This window comes from Etheostoma spectabile, chromosome 1 (assembly GCF_008692095.1).
Source record: "Etheostoma spectabile isolate EspeVRDwgs_2016 chromosome 1, UIUC_Espe_1.0, whole genome shotgun sequence".
NCBI classification, from domain to species: Eukaryota; Metazoa; Chordata; class Actinopteri; order Perciformes; family Percidae; genus Etheostoma; species Etheostoma spectabile.
In genome coordinates this window covers 10,038,044-10,055,373 of record NC_045733.1, presented here as the reverse complement: position 1 = coordinate 10,055,373, position 17,330 = coordinate 10,038,044, and the positions used below count along the sequence as shown (strand labels likewise).

Genomic DNA, 17,330 nt, shown 5'->3' with positions numbered 1-17,330 from the left:
TTGGTGCAATGAGTTGCTTGTTGAGAATCGCATCTAACTGCAAATGAAACAACTTTCTCCACAATCATCTATTACAAATACACCTCCTGTGAAAATTCCTTCCTAATAACTTTGTCTACAAGAAAGAGCTGATGAAAAATGGCAGCTGTGAAACTGCTTTAGAGTGCAGCTGTGACATCAAATGAAAGCAAAGCATTAAAGTGTTATCAGTGTCATCTGCTGGAACAACTGTCTCTACTCTGCAATTCCACTAAACTCCCTTTAGGGGAAATTACCTTACTGCTCTGACACAAATGACATTGCCTTAGCATTTTAATATACTTTCTACCAATAAAACAAACAGGTGTATGTTTGATGCATGTATCAGCGGTGCAGTATATGAAGGGTGGATTGGTTTCCAGCAGACATGGAAGCTTCTCCGCCCTCCTTCTGTCCTTGTTGGCTCTCACAGCATGTGTGACAACGTCTGACAAGTGTTAGAAATATAGGGCAACAGATAAAAGGTGGCAACCACATGGATAACTGGTGCTAGCACTCGCTAATAGGCAATTACAAATATTATTGGGTTAGGCACTATCAATAAAATCCTTCAGTTGATGGAAACTAATTTCATACCCATCTTTCTGTTTGGGCTGCAACTACATTCATGCCCGTGATTAGCGTTAATGTATTCGTGAAGAGGGCTATTTATTTGACAAAGTATTCATGAAACGTCATAAATGCACCCCGCACCTCCCTCGCTCACTGTGCGGGTGGAAAAGCTTCAAAGTTCCCTAGGACCTCCAAATGGATGTTTGGCTGAACCACAGAGGACACGCAGAACACAAGCTAAGTGCTTTAGCAGCGGGTGATGCTAACGCATAAGGACAGGCTCAGTGTGGCGTGAAGCAGAAGAGTGCTGTGCGAGGTGACTTATGGGACAATGGGGCCGCTTTTCGCAAATAAAACATGAGGGCTTATCCAGAGCCTCTGAGCTGTGCAGTCTCTGTTTCTGTCAGGTGTTTGAGGGTAGAAAAAAGGGGGGAGGAGATCTGATTTAATGCTCCTCAACTGTTTGGATTATGTGGTGGATACAATGAAGGGTAATTCAGTGAAACATTGTTTTTCTGTAATGCTCAGAATCCTATTACCTCCTTAACATCCACTTTTCCACTTTAATTTCCTATTGAATAGCTTTAATGTTGTTAAAATCCTCTTATTCTGAATTCTAAATAAAACCCAAGACTTGAAGAATTTAGGTCAACATATTTACATCTTCAAAATTCTGAGATCTGCACTAGAATTTGATATAAAGTTTTGTGGTTTGAACAGCAGCCCACCTGTGAGGTGTTAAGGGGCTACATTCTTCTTCTGTCTGGCAAAATGTCAAATTGTTGAATTCATAAAAGCATGTAAAAATATGAAAGATACAAATGTAGGATGGCTCAAAGGAGTAAATCACTGGATAGGACATTGCTCTTGCGGAGTAATAAGTATTATCTGATAATTTAGAGAAGAATCATACATTACAACATATATATATATATATAATATATATATATATATATATATATATATATATATTTTTCTGCTCCACAAAATTATGTTGATTTTTTTAAACTTACTTCTCATATTTGGCTTTTGCTTAAATTTATTTTGAAATGATAGATTCAACTGTTTGTGCCCCTAAAATTATTAAAATCTAGCAATCTTAGAAGGAAAAATCCTTGTTTGGTTCAGACCATGGACATACTGTACTCAACCGGTGACAAGAGGTCACAGGTGATATTTGTGTATTAAGGGGTCACAAGCCAAAGATGTTGGCAACCACTGACAAACACTACTGTCCAACTGTTTCTAATCATTTGATTTGAAAGAGAGACAGCAAATTAACATTTCTATTTCTAAGAATATTTTATGGACATGACAGCTTCCCAAACCGACACTGTTTAGTTTGAGACATTTGGGACTAGTTGTGATATAAAACCAGAAGACAGTTTTCTCTTGCTTTTTCAATTAATGAGAAGCGGCAAGGATTTGCAGCCCCCGAGGTTCTGAAGCAATTTATGTATTTAAAAAAAGAAACATCTCTGATGAGTTTAACTATAAAAGTCTCAGCCCTAAATTATGTAAAGCCTTAACACTTAGAGGGAAGAGGTCTGTGAGTTTAGCTCCAAACTATGTCAAGCATTCCTATAAATCCAACCAAAGAAACATATAAATAAGACATTGTTTGCACAGTACATCTACACAAAGCTATCTTTGGCAGTGAAGATGGCAGTGACATCTTTGGGCATAAAAGGTTCAGAGCTTCACTGACTCATATTTTGCTTCTTAACCCATTGTTTGCCAGTGGTCCAGGTTTTCCAATCTGTGATTATTTTTTAGGAATCATTTTTGGACAGCTGCATTAAAGAGTTGTGGGATGAAGGGGGGAGAGAGGACAGGACACCAAACAAAGCCATAAAAAAAATTCAATAGTCTCAATTATTAGAAATAAGAGATGATATAAAATCATACATTTATGGGTTTTTTTTACCATGAATCATCTGCCTTTGTATGAAGCAAAGGTTTTTGATCATGTAGCAAAAAGGTCTAGACAAAATGATCCCAAAATGAATAACAATATATGTATTCTTTTTTAAATGGGAAGTGTACACAATTATTAAATAATCAAACTGCGGTTTAAAGCAATGAACTATGTTTTCACTGTTACACATTACACAAAATGAAACTATTTATGTGTATGAGCAAAAAGACACAAAGAATTATCCATTTGAACAACATAAATTTGGATCATATTGTCACAGTAAAGATAATATTGAATTATTGGCCGTTTATAATTGTACAATGTGCATAAATGTCTTCTTTTTGTAAATTGCAAGGAGAGTGGATGAGGTTATAATGAATCCGTGGACGTGTGCATAAAGACGGTGGCCTCTTGTGCATTAAAACCTCATGGTACAGACTGTACCAACTGTGCTGAATAAATTAATGAACACTCAGCGGCACGGTCAATATTTCATAGGCAGTGACTACAATGGCAAACGGAGCGTATGTATGTTGATTCCTTAACATTCTCAAAACTGAACAGCTGCTGGCTGAAGCATTATATAGGTGCCACAGCTCACTACTGTACTCTGGTTTATTGTACGTAACACGCACAGACTTGAATATAAAACACAACAACATACAAAAATCATATAAAACAATATGTAAAATTGGCTAAAACGCACCACACATGCTCATTTAAAACAATGTACATAACAACATAAAACCTGGAGTATATCCAGCCATCATCATCCAACCTGATTATCGACGGTTAAAACCTCATCGTCGTACCATCACTGGCTCCTAAAAGAGGCCTTCGGTTCCCCCCTACCATTCAGCGTACAAAGCTCATTTTTAATTCAAATCTACTGATGATTTCCCACACTCAAGGAGATTCTGTTTTATTAAATCATTCAGAATTGTGTTTAATTCTAAAATATGTTCAATTTCATGTATGTTATATCCTATTATTTGATGTATATTCTGTATGTGTGCTGTGTGTCTGATATTTTGCTGCTGTAACACTGTGATATCCCATGTTTGGATCAATAAAAATCTATCTATTTATCTATAATTTAGCAAGAGTTGCTATTTTCCCTTGAATTAACGTAGGGCTGCAATTAATGATTCTTTTAATTATTGATAAATGAGCCAATCATTTTCTCCATTATTGGTTAACTGGTTGTTCTATAAAATTGTGTTGTTCTAAAACGGTCTTATGTTGTCCGACCAACAGTCCAAATCCCAAAGATTTTCAGGTTATAATGATTTAAAACAGAAAAAAGCAAATATGTTCATTTGGAAAGCTGGAACCAGGGAATGTTTGGCATTTTATTTTGTGAAAGATGATTAATATGTTTGTTTATGTACACACCAACCACCAATGCATATTCCTCGTAAATGTTGGCAATAAATTCTAAATGATTATCATTTAAGATCAAATGTAACTATATATTTAATCAGTGCTTTGTCATAATGTAGCCTACATGTTACTGCTGCATTGAAATACAATTACAGGTCACTTATTGGTCACACAACAATGAGATAAATAAAATAAAAAAGTTCACTACTTTCTCATCTTGTCTCAAGCTTTGTGCTAACATCTGTCTGTGTTTCCTTTCACATATATAGGCTATGTATATATTTACCACTTGGGTAGAGAAGCACACTAAAAAGTCAGCAGAGCTCCACTATTTTTAGATCACACCACTGAAGAAGTACGGTGAGACTACGTCCGTCTTTCGGCCGCCCCCCTCCTCGCCCTGCAGGCCTGATTGTGTTCCTATACAAAGTCAGGAAACTCAGTGGCCTTTGAGAGCTGTTTTGTTGTGAGGAAACGCATTGCATGCTGGGCACACGTCCAGGGCCCAGCCTCGATACACAACACATGCCGTTTCTCCACCCACAGCCTGGATCCAAATCATTAAAACACACACACAGGTATGATTTATTATTGTCATTACCATTAGTATTGTTGTTGAATGTATTAGGTTAGATTTGTAATGGCACAAATAAAGATGTTATATTGCTGTAAAAAAGGCTTATTCATGTCAACTATCAATGTGTACATCTTCTCAAACAAATTCAAATAGCTGTACAATGTATTGAACTACTAACACATAAAATGGGTTTTATTTTAGACATACTAGATCAAATTTAATTATAACACTGTCATCAATAGTAATCCTTGTTGCTTTAATGTAACACACATTTACCTGAAATGAAATGTGTACCATTAAATGGCCCTTTACCAAAGGCCTATAGCCTTTATATTGTTGGTTATTAAGTGGGTGTTCATAAATGTTTTGCCACAGATTATAACCTAGAAGATGAAAAAAAAAAATGAATGTGTTGTCAATGCAAAGCCATAGCGTCACAAATCAGTAAAATATCCGATATTATAGGCACATTATTTCTAGTTTAATTCTGTGGTTAGACCCCTTCTTTTTTTTATTGTTTTCCCTTTTTTATTTTATAGGGGTGAAGGAAGTCAGAGGCAGATACAGACATACAAAAACAAATTACAACAAAAATAAATAAAAAACCATAACTAATATTATTATTATTATTATTATTATTATTATTTATTCATTATTATTATTATATATGTTGGAGAGGTTTTGGGAGAAATACCATTGGCTCTCCGGGTCCCATAGTAGGCCTAACGATGATGCAGCGGCAGAGGGGCCGGGTCTTCCTGCAACAGCTGAGGCGGATCTGCAGCTTGATTACGGCTCGCAGCGGACTCCAACATAATTGATGACCTAATTGAAGAGCAGGAGGAGGATGAGAGAGAGAGGGGAGGGGGGGGGCATACTCACGGACAGGAGGAGAGAGTGAGCGAGTGAGAGAGAGAGAGACGCGCTCCAATGAGAAAAGTTTACTTGTTCTTCCCCCGCACAATCCCACAGCTGAGGGCATTGATGTGAACGCAGAGGCTTTCTGGTTTTTACGCGCACTTCTTTCCCCCCCGTCTTTCACCACCACACACGGAGCACAAATCCACCTTCTCACCTTTAGTTTGGCGCGTGTCTGCATTTCTTTTCTTTCGTTTTTCCTCCCTTTTAATGAATGATTCTCTCTCGCAACACTTCTAATACTAAGATATCTTCGGATACGCCGCCGTCCTCGTCTGCACGACCTCACCTCGGCACATCTCCTCTCAAGTTCAAACGCCACCAAGACTTTCACTCCAGCTTCAGACGCACTTTGGGGAAATATCACACGAAGAAAAACTTGATATTTTGCGCAGCCGCCGCAGAAGCGACCGCCAACATGAGCCTGAAAGCTGACGCAGAGCCGAATAACAACGTTTCCATCGAAGAGGAGGTGAGCTGGCATACGTTTTTTTTTTAAATTTTTTTAATTTTCATCCGCTTCTCCGGACTTTGACCAGGGTGTTCATGTTCAATGACAGCCGGAAAAAAATGTATTTCCGGTCACAAATGGGGCTACAGTCATATGTTGGCTGAAATTCCTTTAGTTTCTGGTGGCTTTTCGTTCTCCTGGAACGGTTTTAAAAGTAAGGATAGCGCAATTTAAAGGGGCTAAACACGTCCAGTGGAAGTTGGCATAGTTTAGGCGTATCATCCAGAATTATATTTCAAAATGCATTTCTTTATTCCTTAAACTTGCAATGACGTTTCATTTTTTTTTTTTTAACAGATTCAAATGTTGAATCCTAATTTCTGCAAACAAACACTTAAATAAACCAATTAAGCTGTAATTAACCTTGTAGGTGTTTTTTTTTAATAGATTTTATTTTATTGAAGACCCAATTGTCACAATTAAGCCTACTTCATATTGTTTCTTTGTGACTTACTGCAAAAAGGGCAATGGGGCTTATAGTTTGGCTATCTTTTTAAATTGGGGTTGAAAAAATGTAGGCCTCTGTTTAATTTAAAAAATAGTTTTATATCAAAAACATGCTTTAAATGAGTACTACATCTACTAAATTTTCTAAATATCGATTTCCTTCTCTGGTCTCTTCAGCAGTGACACCCAGTTTGTTGTGGTGACATTTTGTTTGCCTTCAGGTGACAAACAAAATCAGATGCGTCACACAAACGCTGCACGTTTCACACGTCAGTATTTTGATTTGTAATGCGGTTCCAAGTCATCATAAAACTGAAACCAAAAATAAATGTCAACTGTTATATGAAATCCTTAGCTACAATTTGGAACTCTAAATATATCATTAAAATTGGAATAATAATTTTCAAATGATCTCGATTAAATAAATGACTCCCCAAATTATCCATGTTGACTTCTTCCAGCTGTGAGTTCTGTGTGGCCAGCTATATTTCATCTTTAATGACTCCTTATGGAGGCGCACTGAGGGGAGCGCTGGGCCTTTTGTTGCTCCTCCTTTGTTCCCATTATCTTACAACAAAGCCATGTGTGGCCACTTGACTTTTCTTAGCTTGATTTCCTTTTTGTATCTTTATCCCCTTGGAATTAAGAGCAAAGATTAAACAAACTGACGAGAAATTTCTTAAGAAGCCCCAAAACGTCTGTTTAGAGAGGTGTTGAATCAAGATGCAGAAGCTTGTCAGTCACATTGTCTCGTAACAATAGTTTTACTTAAAATAATTCACCTGAAATTATGTAACTGATGCATTTAGAATGTTATTAAAAGCTATAATAGTGCTTCCGATACATGCACTCAGTCAACAAGAAGCCGGTGGACAAATTCAAACATCACCATTTGAGTTTGCATCCAGCTGAGCCGGTCTTCAGTCGCTGTATGTGCGGACTTGTAAAGGGCTGAGAATTGCTGCTGTGCGGCACCTGAAAAATACCGGAGGGTTGGGGTCGCGGGTCAGAGGAAGGAAATGGTACCACGCTGTGCACTGTTGTCCACTGCTGTTTGTCTGGCATCCCCATTGTAGTAGTGAGGGCCTCCCCACTGGCTGGAAACTAATGGGCCTCCCACTGCACTGTTTATTTCCCCGGCCACACTGGACTGTACACAGCAATGTCTGGGCAGGGCAAGGCCAGGGGTCCTTAAACGGGATCCAGGGATCCCCAGCACGATGAAGACCATCACGTGACATGTTGGGAGGATCACGGGTTTCATTTGCGGACCATTGTTCAGATTTGTTAATAAGCCAAATATTTGACCATAACCAAACATTTTTGTTTTTTTTGTGCAACCCAGTTATTATCCCACATGCTGCTGTGCTGGGAATGAAGACGCCAAATGAGACCCATGGTATTAAGATGTCGCCTCCGTCTGGCCAAATAAAGCTTTGCTTTTTGCTTGCAGGTACGAACCCTGTTTGTCAGTGGCCTACCGGTTGATATCAAACCACGGGAACTTTACCTTCTCTTCAGACCTTTTAAGGTAAGTTACAACATGAGTTTTTTCAAAGGAAAGAGGGCAATGCATGCTGTACAGATTTTAAATCCCTGTGATTTGGGGTATATAAATGCAATATACTTCTCACCTAAAGCTGATTGTGTGCCAGGTGCCGGAAAAGTTTCTAAGGGGGTTATCTGTACACTCAAAAATGAGGCGTTTAAACAAAGCATTAAAGTATTAAGGAAGCAACTGTAATCCAGTGTGCAATTCTTAGTAAACTATTTTTTTTACTGATGCAGTAATATTCCTGCCTGTAGCTCACATAGAACACTTTATCAGCGCTCCTTTTAGTTGAATCAAACAATCCTTCCTGTTGAGTGATTTGCATATATGGAAATGAGGCCACAGCATTGTTTGTCCATTGCTCTGTTTTTGACTGGACTCCAGTTCCATAAACACCCCTCCCACCCGTGTCCTAACTAAATTGGAAGTGGTATCCCTCGCACATGGATGATCTTCTGGAATGTGTAAATGAGTAGCCCTCGCGATTGGCCAGCCAACCCTCTCTGACCCAGCTCACCCACCGTGTAGGAAAATGTTTTATTCCTCCTGTAATATTCAGACATTGTGAAACCACTGAAATGTTCTACCTTAAGTCATTTTAATGCTTTAGTTTTTGCTTCTGCAGTACATTTGTCCAAAACCTGTTTTTTTGTTTTGTTTCAAGAGAAACTTTTTTTAATATTGACTGTATTCTACTACTTGGTCTCCTCCTGTGACTTACTGAAGCCAAATCTGGTTTGGATTGTTGCTAAGGATTTATGACAGCTGGTAAAAGTTGTTTAAATTTCCATGGCTGTAAATCAGGATCAGAAGGGATCCCATCTATCAATACTCTGGTCAGGCAAAAATCCCCTTCGTTTCTCAGGAATTTGCTCCTGCTTTAGCCACCCCTTGTGCTATTTTTAACCTGGTTTTAAAAACAGTGACTTTATTTGGAAGTCATGCTCAATCTATGCTTAATCTCATGTGTAAGAGAACCCTTGCATATCTGATATGTGCTCGCTCCTTTTTTTTTAAACTAAACATGGTCTTCATTTTCTTTTTTAGCTTTTATCTATCTGTAGTCAAATCAATAAGTGGTGCTTTGGTTGAGACTGTGTGCGTGTTTCAACTTATTTCACTACAACAAATGCAAGTACAACACTGACAGAAGGGACCTGTGAAGGGCTGCTTTCAAGCTCAAACTGAAGGTGCACACAAGCAGGTTTCTCTTTATAGCAAGAAGCGTTCATGCCTGACTTCCTGCATGTGACTCCAGGGTGGATAATTGGCTATCTTTCTTCCCCGCAGGGTTATGAAGGGTCACTGATTAAGTTAACATCAAAACAGGTGAGACGCCTTCCATCATAAAAAGGACTGCTTTAATGCTATACTAAACAAATGTCCAGGCAGTTACTTTAGCCTTATGAACTTTATGATACTTTAGACTTATGAACCTATAGTGTCCTCTTATTCTTGCTGATTTGTTTGAAACACTTTTTAATAACTTTTAATTTAATATTTGACAAAGGTTCTTGCATGTTAACATGGTCCTCCGTTAGTGTCTGTCACAGTGTGTTTCTTCCCTTTTGCCTTCCAGCCTGTTGGGTTTGTAACCTTTGACAGTCGTACTGGAGCTGAAGCTGCCAAAAATGCTCTAAATGTAAGCATTACCTTGTTTTTATTATTCCCTTTGGCTTGCTGTTTTGATTCCCCCCCCCCCTTTTTAAATCTTTAAATGTTGCTTTGTATTAAAATTTGTTGTAACCTTTGCTTAAACAAAAAAAAGTTGGAGCTTTAACTTTTTTTCCCCCTATAAGAATCTCTCAAAGTCTACCCATTGTGTCTTCTACAATTCAATGGCAGGGCCATTTTTGGAAAGAGGCCAGAATCCCGTAGCCTTACGGTAGTTTACTTTGACCTTGATACACAACCCTTCTTAGTCTGGTATAGCTTTCCCAAGTTTGCATATCACTGCTTATTGTAATTCTTGTTCTGTAGCCACATGTGTAGTGTTATTTGGACACATCTTAAGTAGTGTAACCTTATCTTGTCACCAAATAGCCCACGTATCTGGCAGTATCTAACACTTCGCTCTCATACCCTAGCCTTCCTCATGAGCATCACCTCTTAGACACACCAACACACACCAACACACACCAACACACACCAACACACACCAACACACACCAACACACACCAACACACACCAACACACCACACACACACCAACACACACCAACACACCAACACACCCACCCAACACACACCAACACACACCAACACACACCAACACACACCAACACACACCAAACACCACACCAACACAACCACCAACACACACCAACACACACCAACACACACCAACACACACCACACCAAACACACCCAACACACACACCAACACACACCCAACACACACACCAACACACACACAACACACACACACACACACACACACACACACCAAAATACTACTCACCTGCATGTGGGCACAACGCTTAAAGCACAAGAACACAAGCAGGGTTCAGCCATCTAAAAGGAATTGCACTCAAAAGTCTCACCATCAGCCTTTTTCCTCATCTCCCTCTCCTCCTTCAGCCGCATGTGCTCTTGATTTCATGAGGAAAGAGATGCAAGCATGTTGAAATATTTCAGTGTATCCTCCAGTCTGCCCTTTTTGTTGTTTTGAAGACATGATCTTTTTTTATGAGCATTTAAGAACTGTGTTCAGCTCAAGGGAAGCTTGAAGGATACATCCTGAGTATTTGAACACAGCTTTAGGAGAGGAGGCCATGTGTGAGACTACTGAGCTACAGCCCCTCAAACTCAGCCCACCTCCCTTACAATACTATGTCCCCTCCCTCCTCCGTCTCTCCCCCAGGGTATCCGTTTTGACCCCGAAAGTCCCCAGACCCTGCGCTTAGAGTTTGCTAAAGCCAACACGAAGATGGCAAAGAGTAAGCTGATGGCCACACCGAACCCCACAAATATCCACCCTGCTCTAGGAGCACACTTCATTGCACGGGACCCATGTAAGTTGTACGGCTGCACCACTCTAGGCTCTCATGCACTCTCACTTTGGCAATGCCAGTACTCAATTTCCCTTGTAACCCTTTAAAAAAGTCTCTCAGGATATTGTGGTGTTAAAGACAAATGAGCAGTGGTTAAAAACGGTATCTAACCAATTAAAGACTAACTCACCTCCACATGCATGTCATCTCGACTCTTTAAGACAGCCGCTTTGCTTCTGTACAGCTAGGAAATTCCACTCTCACAGGGTATAGTCAGAAGTTGTCTCAGCTCTCATTCTCAAAACACTTGCTTGATTCAGTAGTCTGACAGGTGATGGATACAGTTTTAAAGTGCATTCAGACCAGATTTCAGGGGCAGAATTTACTCGTGTGTTCTGACAAAAAGCAGTAGGTGACAGGAAACCATGTGGGTAGAGTTGTTTTTGAACAGTGGGAAGGGGAAAAAAACGGTAATTTCTCAACTAGAAGTGAATGTGTCCCAGCCCCCCTAGAAATGAATGGGAAGTGAAATCATGTCTGACTGCACCTTTTTAAGATTGTAAAAGTTCTTTCATATTTTAGTGACCGTTCAAGTTATTACTACAGTAAGATTTGTCAGCAGTAAACCTAAAATCCACATCATGACGACACAGTAAAACTCCTTTTTGCAGCATGTTTTGATGACACATTTTCTTATTTAGCATCTGTACCAATTGCTTACATTATTGAAGTCTATATGTTGAAAGGTAGGTCAGTCAGCATTGTTTCCTCCTGCCCTGTGCTTCCCCAGATGATCTGACCGGGGCAGCACTGATCCCAGCATCTCCGGATGCCTGGACTCCTTACCCGCTGTACACCACGGAGCTGACCCCAGGTCTCCCTCACGCAGCCTTCACTTACCCAGCAGCTGCTGCCGCAGCTGCAGCCCTCCACGCCCAGGTGAGGGACCAACCGGTGTGTGCGTTTCTCCTATTTTCCTGAGTATTGTCTAGTACACACTCGGCATAATACAGGAAATCTTTTTGTAGAGACGCAGAATGAATGTACCTGCAAACTGCAGATCTTTTTGTGCAACCCAGTTATTATCCCACATGTTTCTCTGCTGGGAATGAAGACTCCAAATGAGACGCATGTGTTGCCTCCATCTGGCCAAATAAAGCCATGCGCTTTGTTTGCAGGTACATTTCCAATCCTAAAACGTAACCTTAAAATTAGGCGATTAAGGATGCACCACTGCAATTGGTAGTGCAGCATGGTGCATTTTTAAAAGCAGAGGTTGATTCTTGAAACCATCCTGGTGATCCTGTTATTACAATAACAGCACAAAGACTTATGTTGCTGAAGCCAACCCAGATGTCAAGTCTGCAAGTTGCTCTTTGCTGCACATATTGTGCCCAGTCTTTATATTATAAAATGGAATTTAAAACAATGTAATGTTGAAATGGAAAAATCTAAGTGACTCATGCATTCTGTAGTGTAGCCTCACAATACCACACACCTAGCATAAATCCATATTTGTGGTTGTCATCTGGCTGATTTTTGCCCATGGCTTACTTTTTTTTGTGTGTGTGTGTGGATTAGTCTCTTGCACAGAGATTTACATTTTCTTTTAATGAAGCTTAGTGCATAACTGTTCCCTCTGTCTGCTGGAGGATGAAACTTGCTCTCCATAAAATACCCATGTTTTGGGCAGCGTGGACCTAAAGAGTAATAATTTGAAAAAATTAAACTTTGGGCCTTAGATGGAGTTTGAGACCAACTAAGACCGTTTGCATTTAGAGAATAAAATCAATTTAAAACATTTATTCAATCTTTGGATCTGGTTTGAAAATACTAAACTCTGTTAAAGTTCTATAATTTCTGCTGAAAATTGGAATTAGCAAAATGGGGGACGACTGGTTGTGCAAGTGTTTCACATTGCAGCTAATTGTGGTTTAAATGCTACAGCAGTTGTGTAGCTCACTACGAAGCAGTGGGCAGGCTTTTGGATAACAATAGCAATGGAAAATATTACCCTTGTTGGGTCATTTAAAGTTCATTGTGATCTAACTTCCTCCTGTAGGCCTAATGTAAGGGCACAGGGGAATGCTACACTGCAAAATAGACCGCTATTACATTCGGGCATAAGAGGAAGAGGAATGTGAGGTATTTGCTTGAAAAAATTGTCAGACCTGATGCCCTTCTCTGGAGGTGCCAACTTACTGTCCACGTTCCTGTTGGAACATAAGATGACTGTGTAGCCACATTAAAGTGTGGGTGGGGGGTGGAGCCTTTTTAATTACAGTCTGGTGAAAGATCCCTTAAATGCCCAGAGTTCTCTTCCCACTGACTCTTGACCTTGTTTTGAATGTGACACAGAAATGTAATATCAAGTGTTTGTTGATAACCTGAGTGTATTAAGCTGGTGTGGCCTCTCTGTGCATGTGTAAAAATGTGGGCCTCATTCTTCTACAGGTTTAATTCACAGGTATGGAAAGGTACCAGCTCTTACCATGTGGAAATGTTTAACACATGGAGAGGTTCAACTCTCCACATTTCCATGCCTGTTAATTACTAGAGGACAATTGTCCTCAATGAACATCTACGTGACCCACATACCCATGGCTTCAGTGACTAGTTCTTAAAGGGACAGTCCTTCTAAACCTGTTTGTCAAAAGTAAATTTCAAAGTGTTTACTGATTGGCAGGATTGAAGCACTGGAGCCTGGTGTTGGTCTATTGTACTTGACTAGTTTTGTGTTTCTTCAGATGCGCTGGTACCCTACTCCCTCTGAGACTTCCCAGCCTGGATGGAAGTCCCGGCAGTTTTGTTAGATATTTCGTGAGTAACTTTTGGTACAACAGTTTTTTTGTTTTGTTTTTTAAGATTTGCAAACCCCCATCCAGTCGTCTATCTGCTATCCCTGATGCCATGCAAACTGAAACCTGCATAATGAGACTAACACCAAGTTTAACCGAACACTCCAGAAGGAAATGAAAATGGCTTTAAACTGATTTTAGTGTTAACAGATAAGTTTTTGTTAAATCCCATTCATTAAAGTTTTACTTTAAAACCAACAGTCCAACCGGTCTGTGGCACTCAGCCCCATTCCCACTTGTTGACATACATCTTTAAAAATGGGTCATGAATACAGTTAATTTGTAAAGTTTTTTTTTTTTTTTATCAAACATTCACTTGTTATTGGACTATTTACAGCTGCGGATTAATACACTTGAATTGACGCACAATAAATTACAGTGCTTATGTTCATTGTAATAAATGAACATGTCATCCAATGCAACAGTGGTGGCTTAACATTTAGTGTGTTTTTTGACAATGGAAGAGGATTAAGCTGTGAGGTGTGGGATACAGTTGGTAGGATCAATTTATTGTTGGTTTTTGGAATTTTCACAAGATTTAATGAGGAATAATCCCCAGACTGTTCCTTTTGTAGGCTGTTATTCTTTTTTTTTTTTTAAGTTATTTTTTCTGGGTTTTTTCCCTTTATTAGATAGATAGCCAGACAGAGTGAAAGGGGGAAAGAGAGAGGGGGGTGACATGCAGCAAAGGGGCCACAGGCTGGATTCGAACCCGGGCCCGCTGCGTCGAGGAGCAAGCCTCTGTACATGGGCACCCGCTCAACCCACTGAGCTATCTGGGTGCCCTGTAGGCTGTTATTCTAATGGAAGTTTTTTTTTTAGTATCGTCTTTATACCATTGACAGACTTCCATTGCTGGAAACTATTAAACAAATCTTGAGTCAGTGTTTCACTGGGTGGCATGTTCCTTCATTAGAACATGAAGCGGAGCGCTGTAGTTCTCCACATTCACCATCCTGTTGCCACAAAACACAAGCACCAAATTGTGTAATTAATCTGCAGCTGAAACGTCACAAAAAACACATTTACTTCTGAGTAATGTTTGTTTAAAAACTACACTGCCCAGCTGTTTAGGAGATTTCTATTTAATGATTTACATTTGTGGTTTGTTTTTAATTATTTACATCTGTATTAGGAACATATTGGCTTTGGGCCGAGAGCTGCTGATTTGTTAGACCACACTGTTTTTGGTCTTCACTGATTCACTGATTATTTGATAGAGAAAGACCAGCTACATTTTATTTTAGTGAATGTTTTATCGGCTTGTTTACACTAACTCTTGTTTTCCCTGTCTTCTCTAGGCCAATGGAAACCACACCTTTATCCAGCTGAAGTGAGGTTTACCAAGCTCTTGGTTAATTTAATCAGGTTTATTTAATGGACAAATGTGCATTATTATAAACAAACAGTATTTATATCTCCTCAATGTCTCTGGGGTGGGGGGGGGGGTCTGAGTTGAAACCATCTTGCTGTCGACAATCCAAGCTTATCCTTGGCAACTATTGCGGTACCATCTTAGCACTTATTAAAAAAAAAAAAAAACAGTACAAACTCAGTGGATCATAATTTCTGAGGAAAACTGACTCATTGAAGTTACTGTTAAGATAGTCCTTCCATGGTTTACCGCAGCTCCTGGGAGGTTTAGAGGCATTGAAGAGTCCTTGCATGTTAGTCTTTTTGGCATGAATTTAGAACGCAGAGTTCTGTGTATCCTGATTTTCTTAGTGTTTGTTACCTCTTTGCCTTTTGGCCTAGACAGCGAAATGTTTTGTTTTCCAGTAGAACCTTGGTCTTACCTCTGTGAAAGTTAGGCTGTTGTGTAAATGGCTAATCTCGCATGGACCTTGTGAATGCAACCCTACGTTCTAATTCAACCCTAGTCCTTATGATCATATCAATGTCTGTCATTATTTGAGCAAAGAAAAGTACTAATATTTTTGTACTTTTTTGCGTGATGTATATTTATGCACATTTGTGCAACTAAAATAATGAACCTGTGTATAAGTTGGAGGTTTAGTCGTCATCTTTTTGGTGTTACTTTTTGATCCTATAACCCTGTTGATGTAGTTTTAAAGAAGAAAAAGTGCAATTTGTTTAAGGGGAAATGGGTACCTGTCCAAAAAAAAATAAAAAAAAAATAAAAAAATGGAAGTGTTCTGAACGTGGCTTGTGCCATTCTGCTAAAATGAGATTGCTGTAAAACAATCTTTCAGAATGTGAAACTGGACTACAAACTTAAAAGGTTGATTTTTCTGGGGGGCCATTTTGAAATGGGAAGCAGGATTAGAGTGATGGAGGAATTTAGTTTGTGGTTTAGAAACATGTTTGTCTTTGTATCTGCTGTGCATAAGTTGTAAAAAAATTCCCATCTTATGAATAATAAAAGAAGTGAATGCATTTCCTTTTCGGCATCTGTCGTTTATCACTGCGGTTAGTCAGCAGCCAATTGTAGGTAACAAATGCTCTCGCACTGTATGAACTCCCAAGAATTGAACTCTGTGGACATCAGATGTTGACATCAATAATTCATGCCAACTTTTCATTTGTAATGCACCATTGCATTAGTGTCACTTTGCATCATGCTGACCTCCACACTCCACCCTGATAAGATGCTCTGCTCAACCAACCATGACAGCTCCTGGAGGGACTCTTAAGTGACTGTTCTCAGTACAACCAGCTGCCTAATTGTAGTGCTGGTGGGTAACTGTTAATATTTGTCCATATTATGCCAATTAGGTTATGGTGTGTATATACAGGGCCCAGCAATTGTCATCTGTCACATTTAGACTTTTAAATCTGCGTCCACTGAGTTGAAGGACGGCGTACTAGGAGTGTAGACTGCAGCGTTACCGTTGAGGTTATTTTGATTTGAAATGTACTGATTTCTATATATTTTTGTTTACAAAATTCAGATTGGTGAACCAAGGGGACAAGGTCCAACTGTGGTGGGGCATAACTTTTTGTAAACGCTCATGAAAAACCAACCACAGATTAATTGAAAATGACAATTGCTTCCCTAAAGGGTCTAATGGCTAACTGATACTTTAAATGTAGAGGGTTAAAACCTGAGCAGGCTGTTCAGAAGCAAATAATTCTCTCAAGGAATGGCTATTTGCCCTTTTGTGGGGAAAAGAACCGGTCAGTTAACATCACTTTCACACAAAATATTTGAATTGACATGAAATCAATACAGAGTGGAAAGACGGGGATGCTACATTTCCTTTTCTCTGCGGTTTTCATCTGCACACACAAGCTATATGCCAGAATCAGATATAAACCTACACATACACTAGCCCTTATGTGAATATTTAAGATTAATTCTCTCAGAAATCGCTAACTTGAAATTGTTAATGACCTATAAGAAACTTTGCACGATATGTCATGTGCTGTATAAAACATTTTTCAATACTTGTGTATTTATGGTAGTCTTTATTTACAACATGAAGGCAATCCCATTGAGTAAATCAATTTAAGTGACAAATGTTGCTTTTTATGTAGCCTAATGAATACTGTATGTTGGCATTTCTGTGTTTCCCTTTGTCCTTCTTTAAAAGGATGAAGCCCTGTGTCTCTTAAAAACAC

The 17,330-nt window shown here is 39.3% G+C and overlaps 1 protein-coding gene across 2 annotated transcripts; it reads left to right on the top strand.

Moving 5' to 3' along the window:
• Positions 1-5,362: 5,362 nt before the first annotated feature.
• Positions 5,363-16,145, top strand: LOC116689315 (RNA-binding protein with multiple splicing 2). Of its 2 annotated transcripts, none has more exons than XM_032515828.1 (8): positions 5,363-5,859; positions 7,799-7,876; positions 9,188-9,226; positions 9,477-9,539; positions 10,761-10,911; positions 11,681-11,844; positions 13,638-13,710; positions 15,050-16,145. In XM_032515828.1, exons 1-7 carry the CDS (start codon positions 5,602-5,604, stop codon positions 13,701-13,703), a joined length of 819 nt encoding a protein of 272 aa, XP_032371719.1. In that variant the 5' UTR covers positions 5,363-5,601; the 3' UTR covers positions 13,704-13,710; positions 15,050-16,145. The 2 variants fall into 2 exon arrangements, with proteins under 2 accessions (XP_032371719.1, XP_032371725.1); XM_032515834.1 differs by having other exon boundaries at positions 5,366-5,859; positions 11,681-11,829.
• The last annotated feature ends 1,185 nt before the right edge of the window (positions 16,146-17,330 follow it).